General features: G+C 39.4%; 1 protein-coding gene across 1 annotated transcript in view; it reads left to right on the top strand.

Moving 5' to 3' along the window:
- LOC128061749 (complement factor H-like) overlaps window positions 1-15,353 on the top strand; it is an 80,302-nt gene extending 64,949 nt beyond the window's left edge. Inside the window, exons 15-16 of the mRNA XM_052654125.1 lie at window positions 14,540-14,722; window positions 15,157-15,353. Of these exons, the coding sequence (XP_052510085.1) occupies window positions 14,540-14,722; window positions 15,157-15,353 (380 nt within the window). The remainder of the gene's footprint in view (window positions 1-14,539; window positions 14,723-15,156) is intronic.
- The last annotated feature ends 560 nt before the right edge of the window (window positions 15,354-15,913 follow it).

The raw sequence follows: 15,913 nt of genomic DNA, 5'->3' as shown, positions 1-15,913 counted from the left end.
ACACGACTTGGCGACTGAACAATAACTAGCTGAACTCACTCAGGTAATTAGTGTACACATACAAATAAAGAGTCTGAACTTGGTACCTGGACACTTCAGTGTTTAGAGATCAGACAGGATGGGAATCCAAACCAAGAAGTACATTCAGTTCAGTTCAGTTCAGTTGAGTCGCTCAGTCATGTCCAACTCTTTGTGATCCCATGAATCACAGCACACCAGGCCTCCCAGTCCATCACCGACTCCTGGAGTTCACTCAAGCTCATGTCCATCGAGTCAGTGATGCTATCCAGCCATCTCATCCTCTGTCGTCCCCTTCTCCTCCTGCCCCCAATCCTTCCTAGCATCACAGTCTTTTCCAATGAGTCAACTCCTTGCATGAGGTGCCCAAAGTATTGGAGTTTCAGCTTCAACATCAGTCCTTCCAATGAACACCCAGGACTGATCTCCTTTAGGATGGACTGGTTGGAGCTCCTTGTAGTCCAAGGGACTCTCAGGAGTCTTCTCCAACACCACAGTTCAAAAGCATCAAATCTTTGGCACTCAGCTTTCTTCACAGTCCAAATCTCGCATCCATACATGACCATTGGAAAAACCATAGCCTTGACTAGACGGACCTTTGTTGGCGAAGTAATATCTCTGTTTTTCAATATACTATCTAGATTGGGCATAACTTTCCTTCCAAGGAGTGTCTTTTAATTTCATGGCTGCAATCACCATCTGCAGTGATTTTGGAGCCCCCCAAAATAAAGTCCAACACGGTTTCCACTGTTTCCCCATCTATTTCCCATGAAATGATGGGACCGGATGCCATGATCTTAGTTTTCTGAATGTTGAGCTTTAAGCCAACTTTTTCACTCTCCTCTTTCACTTTCATCAAGAGGCTTTTTAATTCCTCTTCACATTCTGCCATAAGGGTGGTGTCATCTGCATATCTGAGGTTATTGATATTCTCCCGTCAATCTTGATTACAGCTTTTGCTTCTTCCAGCCCAGCGTTTCTCATGATATACTCTACAAAGAAGTTAAGTAAGCAGGGTGACAATATACAGCCTTTTCCTATTTGAAACTAGTCTATTGTTCCATGTACATTAGCCACTTCTAATTTTTTAAGTTAACTTTTGCCTGGTGTGTAATTTTTGCAGTCTTCACTTGTACATATTTTCATGTTTGAAGCAACTTTTGTTTTAGACAACATACAGCTCAGTCTTGTTTAGGTGACTACGCTGCCATTTTCAGGTTTTTAATTGATGTATTTACCATTTATATTTTGAGAGACTTATTAACTATTAAGGACAGTTTGCCATTTTCTTATTTGTTTTGTGTGTGTTTACTTCAATTCTCAACGTTTTTCTTTTCTTGACTTCCTTGTGGATTTTTGAACATAAAATAATTTGACTTGGATCTACATTGTTTTTGAGTATATGTCTTTGCATGGTTTTCTTAGTCTCTCTAGGTATTAAGATACACATAAGTAGTTTATCCGGAGAAGGCAATGACACCCTACTCCAGTACTCTTGCCTGGAAAATCCCAGGGACAGGGGAGCCTGGTGGGCTGCTGTCTTTGGGGTCAGATACAACTGAAGTGACTTAGCAGCAGCAGCAGGTAATTTATCACTCCCTACTGTTGCTGACATTTTACCACCTCAGATGAAATGTGGAATGCTTACTTCCATTTAGACTTATTGGTTCTCTCAACATTTTTAACATAAATGTCTGTAGTATCCTCTCTATATACATTGAGCACCATATCAGATGACAGTTTTGTACAACTATAATAAAATCAACAGGAAGATTATACTCTTATTATATCTACCCTTTAAAAAAAAAACTCCATTCTAAAATCTCAATTCTTTTTCTATTTTGCTTTCTTTTGAAAAATTCTTAAGTATAGTTCTGCTGGAGACAAATTCTCTCAGTTTTGCTTTGTTCAGGAAATTCTTTCTTTCTCCCATTAATTCAAAAGGATAGTTTACAAGATATAGAATTTGGACTTGACAATTATTTTCATCCAGCTTTGGAAAAATGTTCTCAGTTCTTTCTGGCTCTATGCTCATTGATGAAATTTCCACCAATGCTTGAATCCTTTTTTCCAAATACTTATTGCATAATATTTATCCCAAATAAGTATTGCATATCTATCAAGCTGCTTATGAGACTTTTTTTCTGTAAGTTTCAGGAATTTGAACATGATGTATCTTGTTTAACTTTTTATTTAGTATTAGCTTATAGCCGATTAACACTGTTGTGCTCACTTCAGGTAAACAGAGAAGGGACTCAGCCACACATATGCATATGACCATTCTCACTCAAACTCCCTTCCTGTCATATCTGCTACATTACACTCCACAGAGTTCCCTGTGCTATACAGTAGGTCCTTATTTGTCATCCACTTTAAAAATAGCAGTGTGTTCATATCCACCCAAATTCCCGAACTGTCTCTTCTCCCATCATTCCCCCTGGCAACCATAAATTCCTTCTCTAAGTCTGTGAGTCTGTTTCTGTTCCACAAATAAGTTTGTTTGCAAAATTTCTTTGAAGATTCCATATATAGGGGATGTCTTACAATTTTTCTCCTTTTCTAACTTCACTCAGTATAACACTCTCTAGGTCCATCCATATTTTTGCAAATGACATTATTCCATTCTTTTAGTGGATGAGTAATATTCCACTGTGTGTGTGTGTGTGTGTGTGTGTGTGTGTGTGTGTGTGTGTATATATACACACCACATCTTCTTTACCCATTTCTCTGTTGAGGGACATTTAGGTTGATTCCACATCATGACTATTGTAAATAGTGCTTCAGTGAACATTAGGTGTGTGTTTCCTCTTAGACCAAGTTTTTCACCAGATCCATGCCCGGGGAAAGATTACAGGGTCATATAATAGCTCTATTTTTAGTTTTCAAAGGAGCATAAATACTTGTCTCCATAGTGGCTGTATCAACTAACAGTGTAGGAGGGTTACCTTCTCTCCACATACTCGCCAGCATAGCTCTTTGGACTCATGTTAAAGGATATCATGCTGTAGTTTTGATTTGAATCTCTAATAATTACTGATATGAACATCTTTCCATGGGTGTCTTGCCCATCTGAATGTCTTCTTTGGAGAATAAACCTAAGGAGACCAAAGATCTGTAATCTGAAAACTGTAGTACACTAATGAAAGAAATTGAAGACAAAAACAGATAGAAGGATATACCATTATCTTCGGATAGAAAAATCAATATTGTCAAAATGACTGTACTACCAAAAGCAATCTATAGATTCAATGCAATCCATATGCAATTACCAATGGCAATGTTTCACAGAACTAGAAAAAAAAAAAAAAAAACCCTTAAAATTTGAATGGAGACACAAAAGACAAAAAATAGACAAAGAAATCTTGAGAAAGAAAAATGGAGCTGGAGGAATGGTACTCCTTGAATTCAGACTATACTACAAAGCTCTAGACATTAAAAAAAAAAAAAAAAAAGGTACTCATTATGACATCAAGACTTAATGAATCAGTGAACTGAAATGGACAGGAATGGGCAAATTTAATTCAGATGACCATTATATCTACTACTATGGGCAAGAATTCCTTAGGAGAAATGGAGTAGCCCTCACAGCCAACAAAACAAACTGAAATACAGTACTTGGGTGCATTCTGAAAAACGACAAAATTATCCCCATTGATTTCCAAGGCAAGTCACTTAAAATCACAGTAATCCAAGTCTATGCTCCACCCACTAATGTCAAAGTGTATGAAGTTGACTGGTTCTATGAAGACTTATATTACATTTTAGATCAAAACATCAAAACCAAAAAAATCTGCTTTTCATACAGGGAACTGGAATGCAAAGGTATGAATAAAAAGATACCTGGAGTAACAGGCAAGTTTGACCTCGGAGTGCAAAATGAAGCAGGGGAAAGGCTAAAAGAGTTTTGACAAGAGAAGACATGGGTCATAGCAAACACCCTCTTCAAAAACACAAGAGACAATTCTACACATGGACATCATGAGATGGTTAGTACCAAAATCAGAATGACTATATTCTTTGCAGTCAAAGATAGAGAAGCTCTATACAGTTGGCAAAACCAAGACTGGAAGCTGACTGTGACTCAGATCATGAGGTCCTTATTGTGAAATTCAGACTTGAATTGAAGAAAGCAGGGACAACCACTAGGCCATTCAGGTCTTTTATGATTATATAGCAGAAAGGATAAAAAATATTCAAGGGATTAGATCTGAGACAGTGCCTGAAGAACTATGGATGGAGGTTTGTAGCTGTGTACAGGAGGCAGTGAGCAAAACCATCCCCAAGAAGCAGAAATGCAACAATGCAAAATGGCTGTCTGAGAAGGCCTTACACGAGATGAAAAAAGAAGAGAAGCAAAGTGCAAAGGACAAAAAGGAAAATATACCCATCTGAATGAAGAATCGAAAGAATAGCAAAGAGAGATAAGAAAGCCTTGTTAAGTGAGCAATGCAAAAAACTAGGGGAAAGCAATGCAATGGGGAAGACTAGAGATGTCTTCAAGAAAATTAGAGGGAGCAAGGGAACATTTCATGTAATGATGGACACAGTAAAGGGCAGAAAGAGTATGCCCCTAAGAGAAGCAGAAGGTATTAAGAAGAGGTGGCAAGTATATACAGAAGAGCTGTACAGAAAAGGACTTAATGACCCAGATAACCACAAGTCACCTAGAGCCAGAAATCCTGGAGTGTGAAGTCAAGTGGGCATCACTACAAACAAAGCTAGTGGAGGTGATGGGATTCCAGTTAAGTTATTTCAAATGCTAACAGATGATGCTGTGAAAGTACTGCACTTAATATGCCAGCAAATTTGGAAAACTCAGCAATGGCTATAGGGCTGGAAAAGGTCAGTTTTTATCCCAGTCTCTAGAAGGGCAACACCAAAGAAAGTTCATACTACCACAACACAACTGGGCTCATTTCACATGCTAGCAAGTTAATACTCAAAGTCCTTCAAGCTAAATTTCAATAACATGTGAACTGAGAACTTCAAGATGTACAAGCTAAATTTAGAAAGATGACAAAACTAGAAATTAAATTGACAACATCCGTTGGATCATAGAAAAAGCAAAGGGATTGAAGAAACACTCTGCTTCATTGACTACAGTAAAGTCTTTGACTGTGTGGATCACAACAAACTGTGGAAAATTCTTACAGAGATGGGAATACCTGACCACATTACCTGCCTCCTGAGAAACCTGTATGTAGGTAAAGAAGCAACAGTTAGAACCAGAATGGAACAACAAACTGGTTCAAAATTGGGAAAGGAGTGTGTCAAGGCTGTATATTATCACCCTGCTACTTTAAACATCACACAAAATAGCAGGCTGGAAAAAGCACAAGCTGGAATCAAGATTGCCAGGAAAAATACCAATAACCTCAGATACACAGATGACATCACACTAATGGCAGAAAGCAAAGAGGAACTAAAGAGCCTCTTGATAATGGTGAAAGAGGAGATTGAAAAAGCTAGCTTAAAGCCATATTCAAAAAACGAAGATCATGGTATCGGGTTCCATCACTGTCTGTCAAAAATGGGGGAAAATGGAAACAGTGACAGACTTCATTCTTTTCAGCTTCACAATCACTGTGGATGCTGACTGCAGCCATGAAATTAAAAGACTCCTTGGAAGAAAAGCTATGAAAACCTCGACAGCATGGTAAGAAGCAGAGACATCAATTTACCAACAAAGGTTCATATTTTCAAAGTTATGGTTTTTCAAGCAGTAATATATGGATGTGAATGTTTGATCACAAAGATAGCTGAGTACCAAAGAATTGATTTTTTGGACTGTGGTGCTGGAGAAGACTCTTGAGAGTCCCTTGGAATGCAAGGAGATCAAGCCAGTCAATCCTAAAAGAAATCAGTCCTGAATATTCATTGGAAGGACTGATGCTGAAGCTGATGTGCCAGTATTTTGGCCACTTGATGAGAAGAGCTGACTCACTGGAAAAGAACCTGGTATTGGAAAGATTAAGTACAGAAGGAGAAGGGACATCAGGGGATGAGATGTTTCGATGACATGGTCAACAGAATGGACATGACTTTGAACGAACTCTGGGAGTTAATGAAGGACCGGGAAGCCGGGCTTTCTGCAATACAAGGGGTTGCAAAAAGTCAGAAACAATTGAGCGACTGAACAACACAACAGGAACTGATTATGATGTATCTTGACATTAGGTTCTTAGCTCCATCCCATTTGGAAATATCTCTGTTCGTCTCCAAGGCAAACCATTCAATATTAGAGTTATCCAAGTCTATGCCCCAACCAGTAATGCTGAAGAAGCTGAAGTTGAACGGTTTTATGAAGACCTACAAGACCTTTTAGAACTAACACACAACAAGATGTCCTTTTCATTATAGGGGACTGGAATGCAAAAGTAGGAAGTCAAGAAACACCTGGAGTAACAGGCAAATTTGGCCTTGGAATGTGGAATGAAGCAGGGCAAAGACTAATAGAGTTTTGCCAAGAAAATGCACTGGTCATAGCAAACACCCTCTTCCAACAACACAAGAGAAGACTCTACACATGGACATCACCAGATGGTCAATACCGAAATCAGATTGATTATATTCTTTGCAGCCAAAGATGGAGAAGCTCTATACAGTCAACAAAAACAAGACCAGGAGCTGACTGTGGCTCAGATCATGAACTCCTTATTACCAAACTCAGACTCGAATTGAAGAAAGTAGGGAAAACTGCTAGACCATTCAGGTACGAGCTAAATAAAATCCCTTATGATTATACAGTGGAAGTGAGAAATAGTTTTAAGGGCTAGATCTGATAGATAGAGTGCCTGATGAACTATGGAATGAGGTTCGTGACATTGCACAGGAGACAGGGATCAAGACCATCCCCTTGGAAAAAAAATGAAAATAAATAAAATGGCTTTCTGGGGAGGCCTTACATACCTGTGAAAAGAAGAGAGGTGAAAAGCAAAGGAGAAAAGGAAATATATAAGCATCTGAATGCAGAGTTCCAAAGAATAGCAAGAAGAGATAAGAAAGCCTTCTTCAGCAATCAATGCAAAGAAATAGTGGAAAAGAACAGAATGGGAAAGACTAGAGATCTGTTCAAGAAAATTAGAGATACCAAGGGAATATTTCATGCAAAGATGGGCTCGATAAAGGACAGAAATTGTATGGACCTAACAGAAGCAGAAGATATTAAGAAGAGGTGGCAAGAATACACAGAAGAACTGTACAAAAAAGATCTTCACAACCCAGATAATCATGATGTTGTGATCACTCATCTAGAGCCAGACATCCTGGAATGTGAAGTCAAGTGGGCCTTAGAAAGCATCATTATGAACAAAGCTAGTGGAGGTGATGGCATTCCAGTTGAGCTGTTTGAAATCCTGAAAGATGATGCTGTGAAAGTGCTGCACTCAATATGTCAACAAATTTGGAAAACTCAGCAGTGGCCACAGGACTGGAAAAGGTCAGTTTTCATTCCAATCCCAAAGAAAGGCAATGGCAAAGAATGCTCAAACTACCACACAATTGCACTCATCTCACATGCTAGTAAAGTAATGCTCAAAATTCTCCAAGCCAGGCTTCAGCAATATGTGAACCGTGAACTTCCAGATGTTCAAGCTGGTTTTAGAAAAGGCAGAGGAACCAGAGATCAAATTACCAACATCCGCTGGATCATGGAAAAGGCAAGAGAGTTCCAGAAAAACATCTATTTCTGCTTTCTTGACTATGCCAAAGCCTTTGACTGTGTGGATCACAATAAACTGTGGACAACTTTAAAAGAGATGGGAATACCAGACCACCTGACCTGCCTCTTGAGAAATCTGTATGCAGGTCAGGAAGCAACAGTTAGAACTGGACATGGAACAACAGACTGGTTCCAAATAGGAAAAGGAGTACGTCAAGGTTGAATATTGTCACCCTGCTTATTTAACTTCTATGCATAGTACATCATGAGTAACGCTGGACTGGAAGAAGCACAAGCTGGAATCAAGATTGCCGGGAGAAATATCAATCACCTCAGATATGCAGATGACACCACCCTTATGGCAGAAAGTGAAGAGGAACTAAAAAGCCTCTTGATGAAAGTGAAAGGGGAGAGTGAAAAAGTTGCCTTAAAGCTCAACATTCAGAAAATGAGGATCGTGGCATCCGGTCCCATCACTTCATGGGAAATTGATGGGAAAACAGTGAAAACAGTGTCAGACTTTATTTTGGTGGGCTCTAAAATCACTATAAATGGTGATTGCAGCCATGAAATTAAAAGACGCTTACTCCTTGGAAGGAAAGTTATGACCAACCTAGATAGCATATTCAAAAGCAGAGACATCACTTTGCCGACTAAGGTCCGTCTAGTCGAGGCTATGGCTTTTCCTGTGGTCATGTATGGATGTGAGAGTTGGACTGTGAAGAAGGCAGAGCGCCAAAGAATTGATGCTTCTGAACTGTGGTGTTGGAGAAGACTCTTGAGAGTCCCTTGGACTGCAAGGAGATCGAACCAGTCCATTCTGAAAGAGACCAGCCCTGGGATTTCTTTGGAAGGAATGATGCTGAAGCTCAAACTCCAGTACTTTGGTCACCTCATGAGAGAGTTGACTCATCGGAAAAGACTCTGATGCTGGGAAGGATTGGGGGCAGGAGGAGAAGGGGAGGACCGAGTATAAGATGGCTGGATGGCATCCCTGACTCAATGGATGTGAGTCTGAGTGAACTCCGGGAGTTGATGATGAAGAGGGAGGCCTGGCATGCTGCAATTCATGGGGTCGCAAAGAATCGGACACAACTGAGCGACTGAACTGAAGTGAGCAGTTTTAGCATGTAGTTGTTCTTTTTGGTTCGTCACTAAGTCATATGCCCTATTTGAGAAATTATCAGCCATTATTTAAAAAAATTTTTTTTGGAGTATATTTCCTATACAATATAGTATTAGTTTCACTGTACATCAAAGTGAATCAGCTACACATGTAAACATATCCCCATATCCCCATTCTTTTGTATTTGCTTTCCATTTAGACCATCACAAAATGATGGCACAGGAAACTCAGACATTAGTTTTTTATCTCTTATTATTTATTTTCAACTTCATATTCAACCTTCTTTGCTATCTTCCACAGGTCCTTGAAGCTATGTCCATTTTCTTTTCAGTCTATTTTCAAGGTTAGTTAATATTCAAACTTATTGATCATTCTGCCAACTGCAATATATTGTCAAACCATGTGGTTTTCTAATCTATTTTCTCGTTCTACCAATTGGACTAGATTTTTAAAAGCCATCATCCAATGATTTCAATATCTGTGTCACCTCAGTGTTGTCTTCTGGTAATTGCTTTTTCCCTTTGGAGGTTTTTCCTGGACTTTGGTCTGATAAATAATTTTCAATTGTATTCAGACACTTGAGCTTTTATATCTTGAGACTAAGGATGTTATTGGTCTCCTTCATTAAATAGGCCTCGATTACTGCCATGTAGGGTGGAAGTCCAAGGTTCCCACGTGGCCTCCTCTGACACCAGGAGAAAGGACAGAGGTTTCTTATTCGATCATTCAGCTCAGTTCAGTTCAGTCGCTCAGTCATGTCTGACTCTGCTATCCCACGTATTGCAGCATGCCAGGCCTCCCTGTCCATCACCAATTCAGGGATTTCACTCAAACTTATGTCCATCAAGTCGGTGATACCATCCAGCCATCTCATTCTCTGTCATCCACTTCTCCTTCTGCCCCTAGTCCCTCCCAGCATCAGGGTCTTTTCCAATGAGTTAACTCTTCACATGAGGTGGCCAAAGTATTGGAGTTTCAGCTTCAACATCAGTCCTTCCAATGAACACCCAGGACTGATCTCCTTTAGGATGGACTGGTTGGACCTCCTTGCAGTCCAAGGGACTCTCAAGAGTTCTCTCATTATGTGGGTGGAAATAGGGTCTGCTTCCTTGGACTCTGTAGATCAAGGCATGGAAAGGATTGGTCTGAGGTTTCTGTCATCGTGTGTTTCTAGGTTAAATCAGTCCAGTTGAGTCACTCAGTCATGTCTGACTCTTTGCAACCCCATGGACTGCAGCACAGTAGGCTTTCGCATCCATTACCAACTCCCAGAGCTTAACCAACCTCATGTCCAGCAAGTCAATGATACCATCCTATCATCTCATCCTCTGTTATCCTCTTATCCTTCTGCCTCCAGTCTTTCCCAGCATCAGAGTTTTCTCCAAAGAGTCAGTTCTTTTCATCTGCTGGCCAAAGTATTGGAGCTTCAGCTTCATCATCAGTCCTTCCAATGTATATTCAGGACTGATTTCCTTTAGGATTGACTGGTTTGATCTCCTTGCATTCCAAGGGACTCTTAAGAGTCTTCTCCAACACCACAGTTCAAAAGCATCAATTTTTCGGTGCTCAGCTTTCTTTATAGTCCAACTCTCACATCCATGCATGATGACTTAAAAAATCATAGCTTTCACTATGTGGAATTTTTGTTGGCAAAGTAATGTCTCTGCTATTTGATATGCTGTCTAGGTAGGTCATAACTTTTATCTAAGGAGCAAGTGTCTTTTAATTTTATGGCTGCAGTTACCATCTGCAGTGATTTTGGAGCCCCGCAAATAAAGTCTCTCACTGTTTCCATTGTTTCACCTTCTGTTTGCTATGAAGTGATGGTACCAGATGCCATGACCTTAGTTCTCTGAATGATGACTTTTAAGCTAACATTTCCACTCTCCTCTTTCACTTTCATTAGGAGACTCTTTAGTTCTTCACTGTCTGCCATAAGAGTGGTGCCATCTACATATCTGAGGTTGTTGATATTTCTCCTGACAATATTGATTCCAGCTTGTCCTTCATCTGGCTTGGAATTTTGCATGATGTACTCTGCATATAAGTTAGCAAGCAGGTAACAGTATACAGACTTGATGTGCTCCTTTCCTGATTTGGAACCAGTTTTTCTTCCATGTCTGATTCTAACTGGGGCTTCTTGACCTGCAAACAGATTCCTCAAGAGGCAGGTCAGGTGCTTCCATCTGTTTAATTTCCACAGTTGTGATCCACACAGTCAAAGGCTTTGGTGTAGTCAATTAAACAGAAGTGGATTTTTTTGTGGAACTCTCTTGCTTTTTGGATGATCCAACGGATGTTGGCAGTTTGATCTCTGGTTTCTCTGCCTTTTCTGAATCCAGTTTGAACATCAAGAATTTCATGGGTCACGTGCTTTTGAAGCCTAGCTTGGAGAAGTTTGGGCATTACTCAGTGTGTGAGATGAATGCAATTGTACGGTAGTTGCAACATTCTTTGGGATCGCCTTTCTTTGGGATTGGAATGAAAATTGACATTTTGTAGACCTTTGTTTACTGCTGAATTTGCTGGCATATTGAGTGCAGCACTTAAAGAGCATCATCTTTAGGATTTGAAATAGCTCAACTGGAATACCATCACCTCCACTAGCTTTGTTCACAGTGATGCTTCCTAAGGCCTACTTGACTTTGTATTTTAGGATGTCTGGCTCTAGGTGAGTGATTACACCTTTGTGGTTATCTGGGTCATGAAGATCTTTTTTTGTATAGTTCTTCTGTGTAGTCTTGCCACCTCTTCTTAATATCTTCTACTTCTGTTAGATCCATATCATTTTTATCCTTTACTGTGCCCATCATTGCATGAATTGTCCTTGGTATCTCTAATTTTCTTGAAGAGACCTCCAGTCTTTCCCATTCTATTGTTTTCCTCTATTTCTTTGCACTGATCACTAAGGAAGGCTTTCTTATCTCTCCTTGCTATTCTTTGGAACACTGCATTCAAATAATTTTTCTTTCCTTTTCTCCTTTGCCTTTAGCAGCTCTTCTTTTCTCAGCTATTTGTAAGGCCTCTTGAGGCAACCATTTTGCCTTTTTTATGTTTCTTTCTATTGGGAATGATTTTGATCCATTCCTCCTGTACAAAGTCAAGAACCACTGTCCATAGTTGTTCAGGCGTTCTGTCTTATCAAATCCTTTGAATCTATTTGTCTCTTCCACTCTAATTGTAAGGGATTTGATTTAGGTCGTGCCTGAATGTCTAGTAGTTTTCACATCTTTCTTCAATTTAAGTATGAATTTGACAACAAGGAGTTCATGATCTGAGCCACAGTCAGCTCTCAGTCTTGTTTTTGCTGACTGTATAGAGCTTCTCCATTTTTGGCTGCAAAGAATATAGTCAATCTGATTTGGGTATTGTCCATGTGTATGTAGAGTTTTCCATGTACATTTGGTGATGTCCATGTGTAGAGTTTTCACTTGTGTTTTTGGAAGAGGATGTGTGCTATGACCAGTGTGTTCTCTTGGCAAAACTCTGTTACTCTTTGCCCTGCTTCATTTTGTACTCTTAACTCCAAACTTGCCTGTCAATCCAGATATCTCAACCTCCCACTTTTGCATTCCAGTCCAATATGATGAAAAGGATATCTTTTTGCTTGTTACTTTTAGAAGTCCTTGTACGTCTTCAGGAAACCATTCCACTTCAGCTTCTTCAGCATTACTGTTCAGGGCACAGACCTGCATTACTGTGCTTGTAAATGGTTTGGCATGGAAATGAATAGCAATCCTTCTGTCATTTTTGAGATTGCATACAAGCACTGCATTTCAGACTGTTTTGTAGACTATCATGGCTACTGCATTTCTTCTTGGGGATTCTTGTTCACAGTAGTAAATATACTGGTCATCTGAGTTAAATTCACCCATTCAAGTCCATTTTAGTTTGCTAATTTTTAAAATGCCGATGTTCACTCTTGCCATCTCCTGTTTGACCACTTCCAATTTGCCTTGATTCATGGACCTAACATTCCAGGTCCCTATGCAATAGTGCTCTTTACAGCATCAGACTTTACTTCCATCACCAGTCACACCCACAATTGGATGTTGTTTTGCTTTTTCTTCATCTCTTATTCTTTCTGGAAGTATTTCTCCACTGATCTCCTGCATATTGGGCACCTCCCCACCTGAGGAGTTCGTCTTTCAGTGTCCTATTTTTTTTTGCCTTTTCATACTGTTCGTGGGGTTCTCAAAGCAAGAATAATGAAGTGGTCTGGCATTCCCTTTTCCAGTGGCCAACGTTTTGTCAGAATCCTCCGCCATGACCCGTTCAACTTGAAGGCCCTATATGGCATGGCTCAGAGTTTCATGGAGTTCTATAAGGCTGTTGTCCATGCTATCAGATTGGTTAGTTTTCTGTGATTGTGGTTTTCATTCTGTCTGCCCTCTAATGGATGAGGATAACAGGCTTATGGAAGCTTCCTGATGAGACAGACTGACTCAGGGTTAAACTGGGTCTTGGTCTGATGGAAGGGGCCATGCTCAGTAAATCTTTAGTTCAATTTTCTCTTGATGGGGGGGGTCATGTTCCCTACTTGTTTTTTGACCTGTGGCCAAACAGTGGTGGAGATAAGGAGGATACTGGTGGCCTCCTTCAAAAGGTCTTATGCATGCACTGCTGCACTCAATGCCCCCAAACCTGCAGCAGGCCACCACTAGCCCATGCCTCTGCTGAAGACTCCTGGACACTGATGGGCAAGTCTGGGTCAGTCTCTTGTGGGGTCACTGGTTCTTTCTCCTGGGTTCTTTTGTGTACAAGGTTTGTTTGTGCCCTCTAAGAGTCTGTTTCTGCAGTCCTGTGTAGGTTCTGGTGGCTCTGTGATGGAGTTAATTGCAGCCTCCTCCAAGAGGGCTTATGCAATACCCAAGTCTACTGCACCCAGAGCCCCTGCCCCTGTAGCAGTGCACTGCTCATCCGTACTTCTGCAGGAGACACTCAGACATAATTCTGGCTTAGTCTCTTTTGGGTCTCTGGGTCCTGGTGCACACAAGAATGTAGTGTGCACACTTAGTGTAGTATTTCTAGACTAATTCAGTATTGTGAAAACTGTTTGTATCTTGCTAGGCTACTCTCTTCTGGGCCTTTTCTTAAAGAGATCAACTGCCTCAAGAGACTTTCTTTTTTCTGGACTTGTATTATTTCTGAGTTGCTGTCTCAGTGGCCCATTCAGGGTACATAGAGGGCAAAATGAAGATCCCAAGGACTCTCTTCAGTGTAACTCTTTGAATCCCAAGGTTCCTAAGCAGATTGACTTATTACTTGTTTCACAGTCACCTGTTTTGGTTTTTATAATATGTTCAGGACCTTTATATGGCAGAAGGAATACTTAGCAGATGCTGTAAGCACAAATATTTTTACCTCATCTTGTCCAGAAGTGGAAGCCAAAGTTTCCTTTCACAGGCACTGCCGCATGTTGTATAAAAGGGTAAATTTTTTTTTTTTTAATCTTAGCTATCCATCTTCCCAGCATATATTCTGAAAGGAAACATGTTTGAATATCAGGACACTGCAAAGCAGACATATTCGTTAAAGTACTATATGTGCTTCCATGGTGGTAAAATAAGGTCTTAAAATGTGTATTTCTGATTGTCATTAAAATTCCTTCTATAAATCATTTCTGTCATCAGAAATCTTAAGTTTTGATATGACATATTTGGCTGCATTTTTATTTTATTTGTTTAAAACTGTAGGAGTTGTGTTTAAATAAAGGAAACGCCATTATTTTTTAGACTCTCAAGGAAAGTGTGGGCCTCCTCCACCAATAGACAATGGAGACATTACCTCATTCCTGCAATCGGTATATCCTCCAGGAATGATTCTTGAGTACCGGTGTCAGGCCTACTATGAACTTCAGGGAAACAGAAACGTAGTATGTCGGAATGGAGAGTGGTCAGAACCACCAAAATGCTTAGGTAAATGCTTTAAACTTCCCTTGGATCCTGGGATAGTCCTTGTACACAGCATAATGTTTAACTGTTTATAATAGAGTTTTTATGGATTAAATAACAACCAGTTAATGCTTGCGCACCAAGGATTAATATCTGTATATAGAAATAAAGTTAGAAAACTTCATGTTCAAGCAACAATGGCTCCTTTATGAAAGCTCTTCATATGATAACTGACATTATGAATCTTATAACACTTAATGATTACACTAAACAAAGTATCTCATGCTTATAACATTCATTTTTTAAATATGATGAAACCTACATTATACATTTCAAGTGTATTGGTTTGGAAAAGGTTTGAGGAAGAAGTTTTGGATCAAAGTTCTTGAAACCCTGAAATTCTGTAGAAAATATTTGCATATTACTCAAAGGTTTACGTTTATTTTCTTTAATTTTAGAGGCATGTGTAATTTCAGAAGAAACAATGAGAAAACATCACATACAGTTAAGATGGAAACACGATAAAAAACTTTACTCCAAAGCAGAGGATACTATTGAATTTAGGTGTCGATATGGTTATCGTCCACGGACAGCACCAGATACATTTCGAACAACTTGTCGGGAAGGAAAGGTGGTGTATCCTCAATGTGGATAGACTAAATGCAGTTGTAAAACTGAAATATGTACATGTATTCAGATTTTTCCTTATTAATTCAATTTTGTTTATTTTATCAATATTTTTGTAACTCATCTTGAATCATAAATCAGATTTGTGTTAAATATTATGGGGACAGTGTAATTGAGAGATGGGTCCAATGAATCACTTCTTAAAAGTACCTCATTAAACTTGGCAAATCAAAATGTTATGTGTCCTGTTCATGAAACATTTACAGCAAGAAATGAGATTCAATCACTTCCATGCCTCCTTCCATCCATCAGTTTCCTAACTTTCTTAAAGCTTTCTCCATTACTTCTGAGGGTTTCTGAAACTCTGTTTTAGAAGACATGGGAAAAAAGTGTGGAATGAAATGGAAAACATTCAACATATTGATAATATCACTTATCAAACATATAAAAGCAAACTATGTCATACTTATGTCAGCAGTTAAATATAAGTAGTCTATCTTACTTTTGCTCATCAATAGATGAATAAACCAAAAATGATGAAATACATAATATTTTCAGTTCAGTTCAGTCACACAGTCGTTTCCGACT

The sequence above is a fragment of the Budorcas taxicolor genome, chromosome 16 (assembly GCF_023091745.1).
Source record: "Budorcas taxicolor isolate Tak-1 chromosome 16, Takin1.1, whole genome shotgun sequence".
NCBI classification, from domain to species: Eukaryota; Metazoa; Chordata; class Mammalia; order Artiodactyla; family Bovidae; genus Budorcas; species Budorcas taxicolor.
The sequence above is the reverse complement of the archived record's forward strand: the minus strand, read 5'-3'. Positions and strand labels throughout refer to the sequence as shown.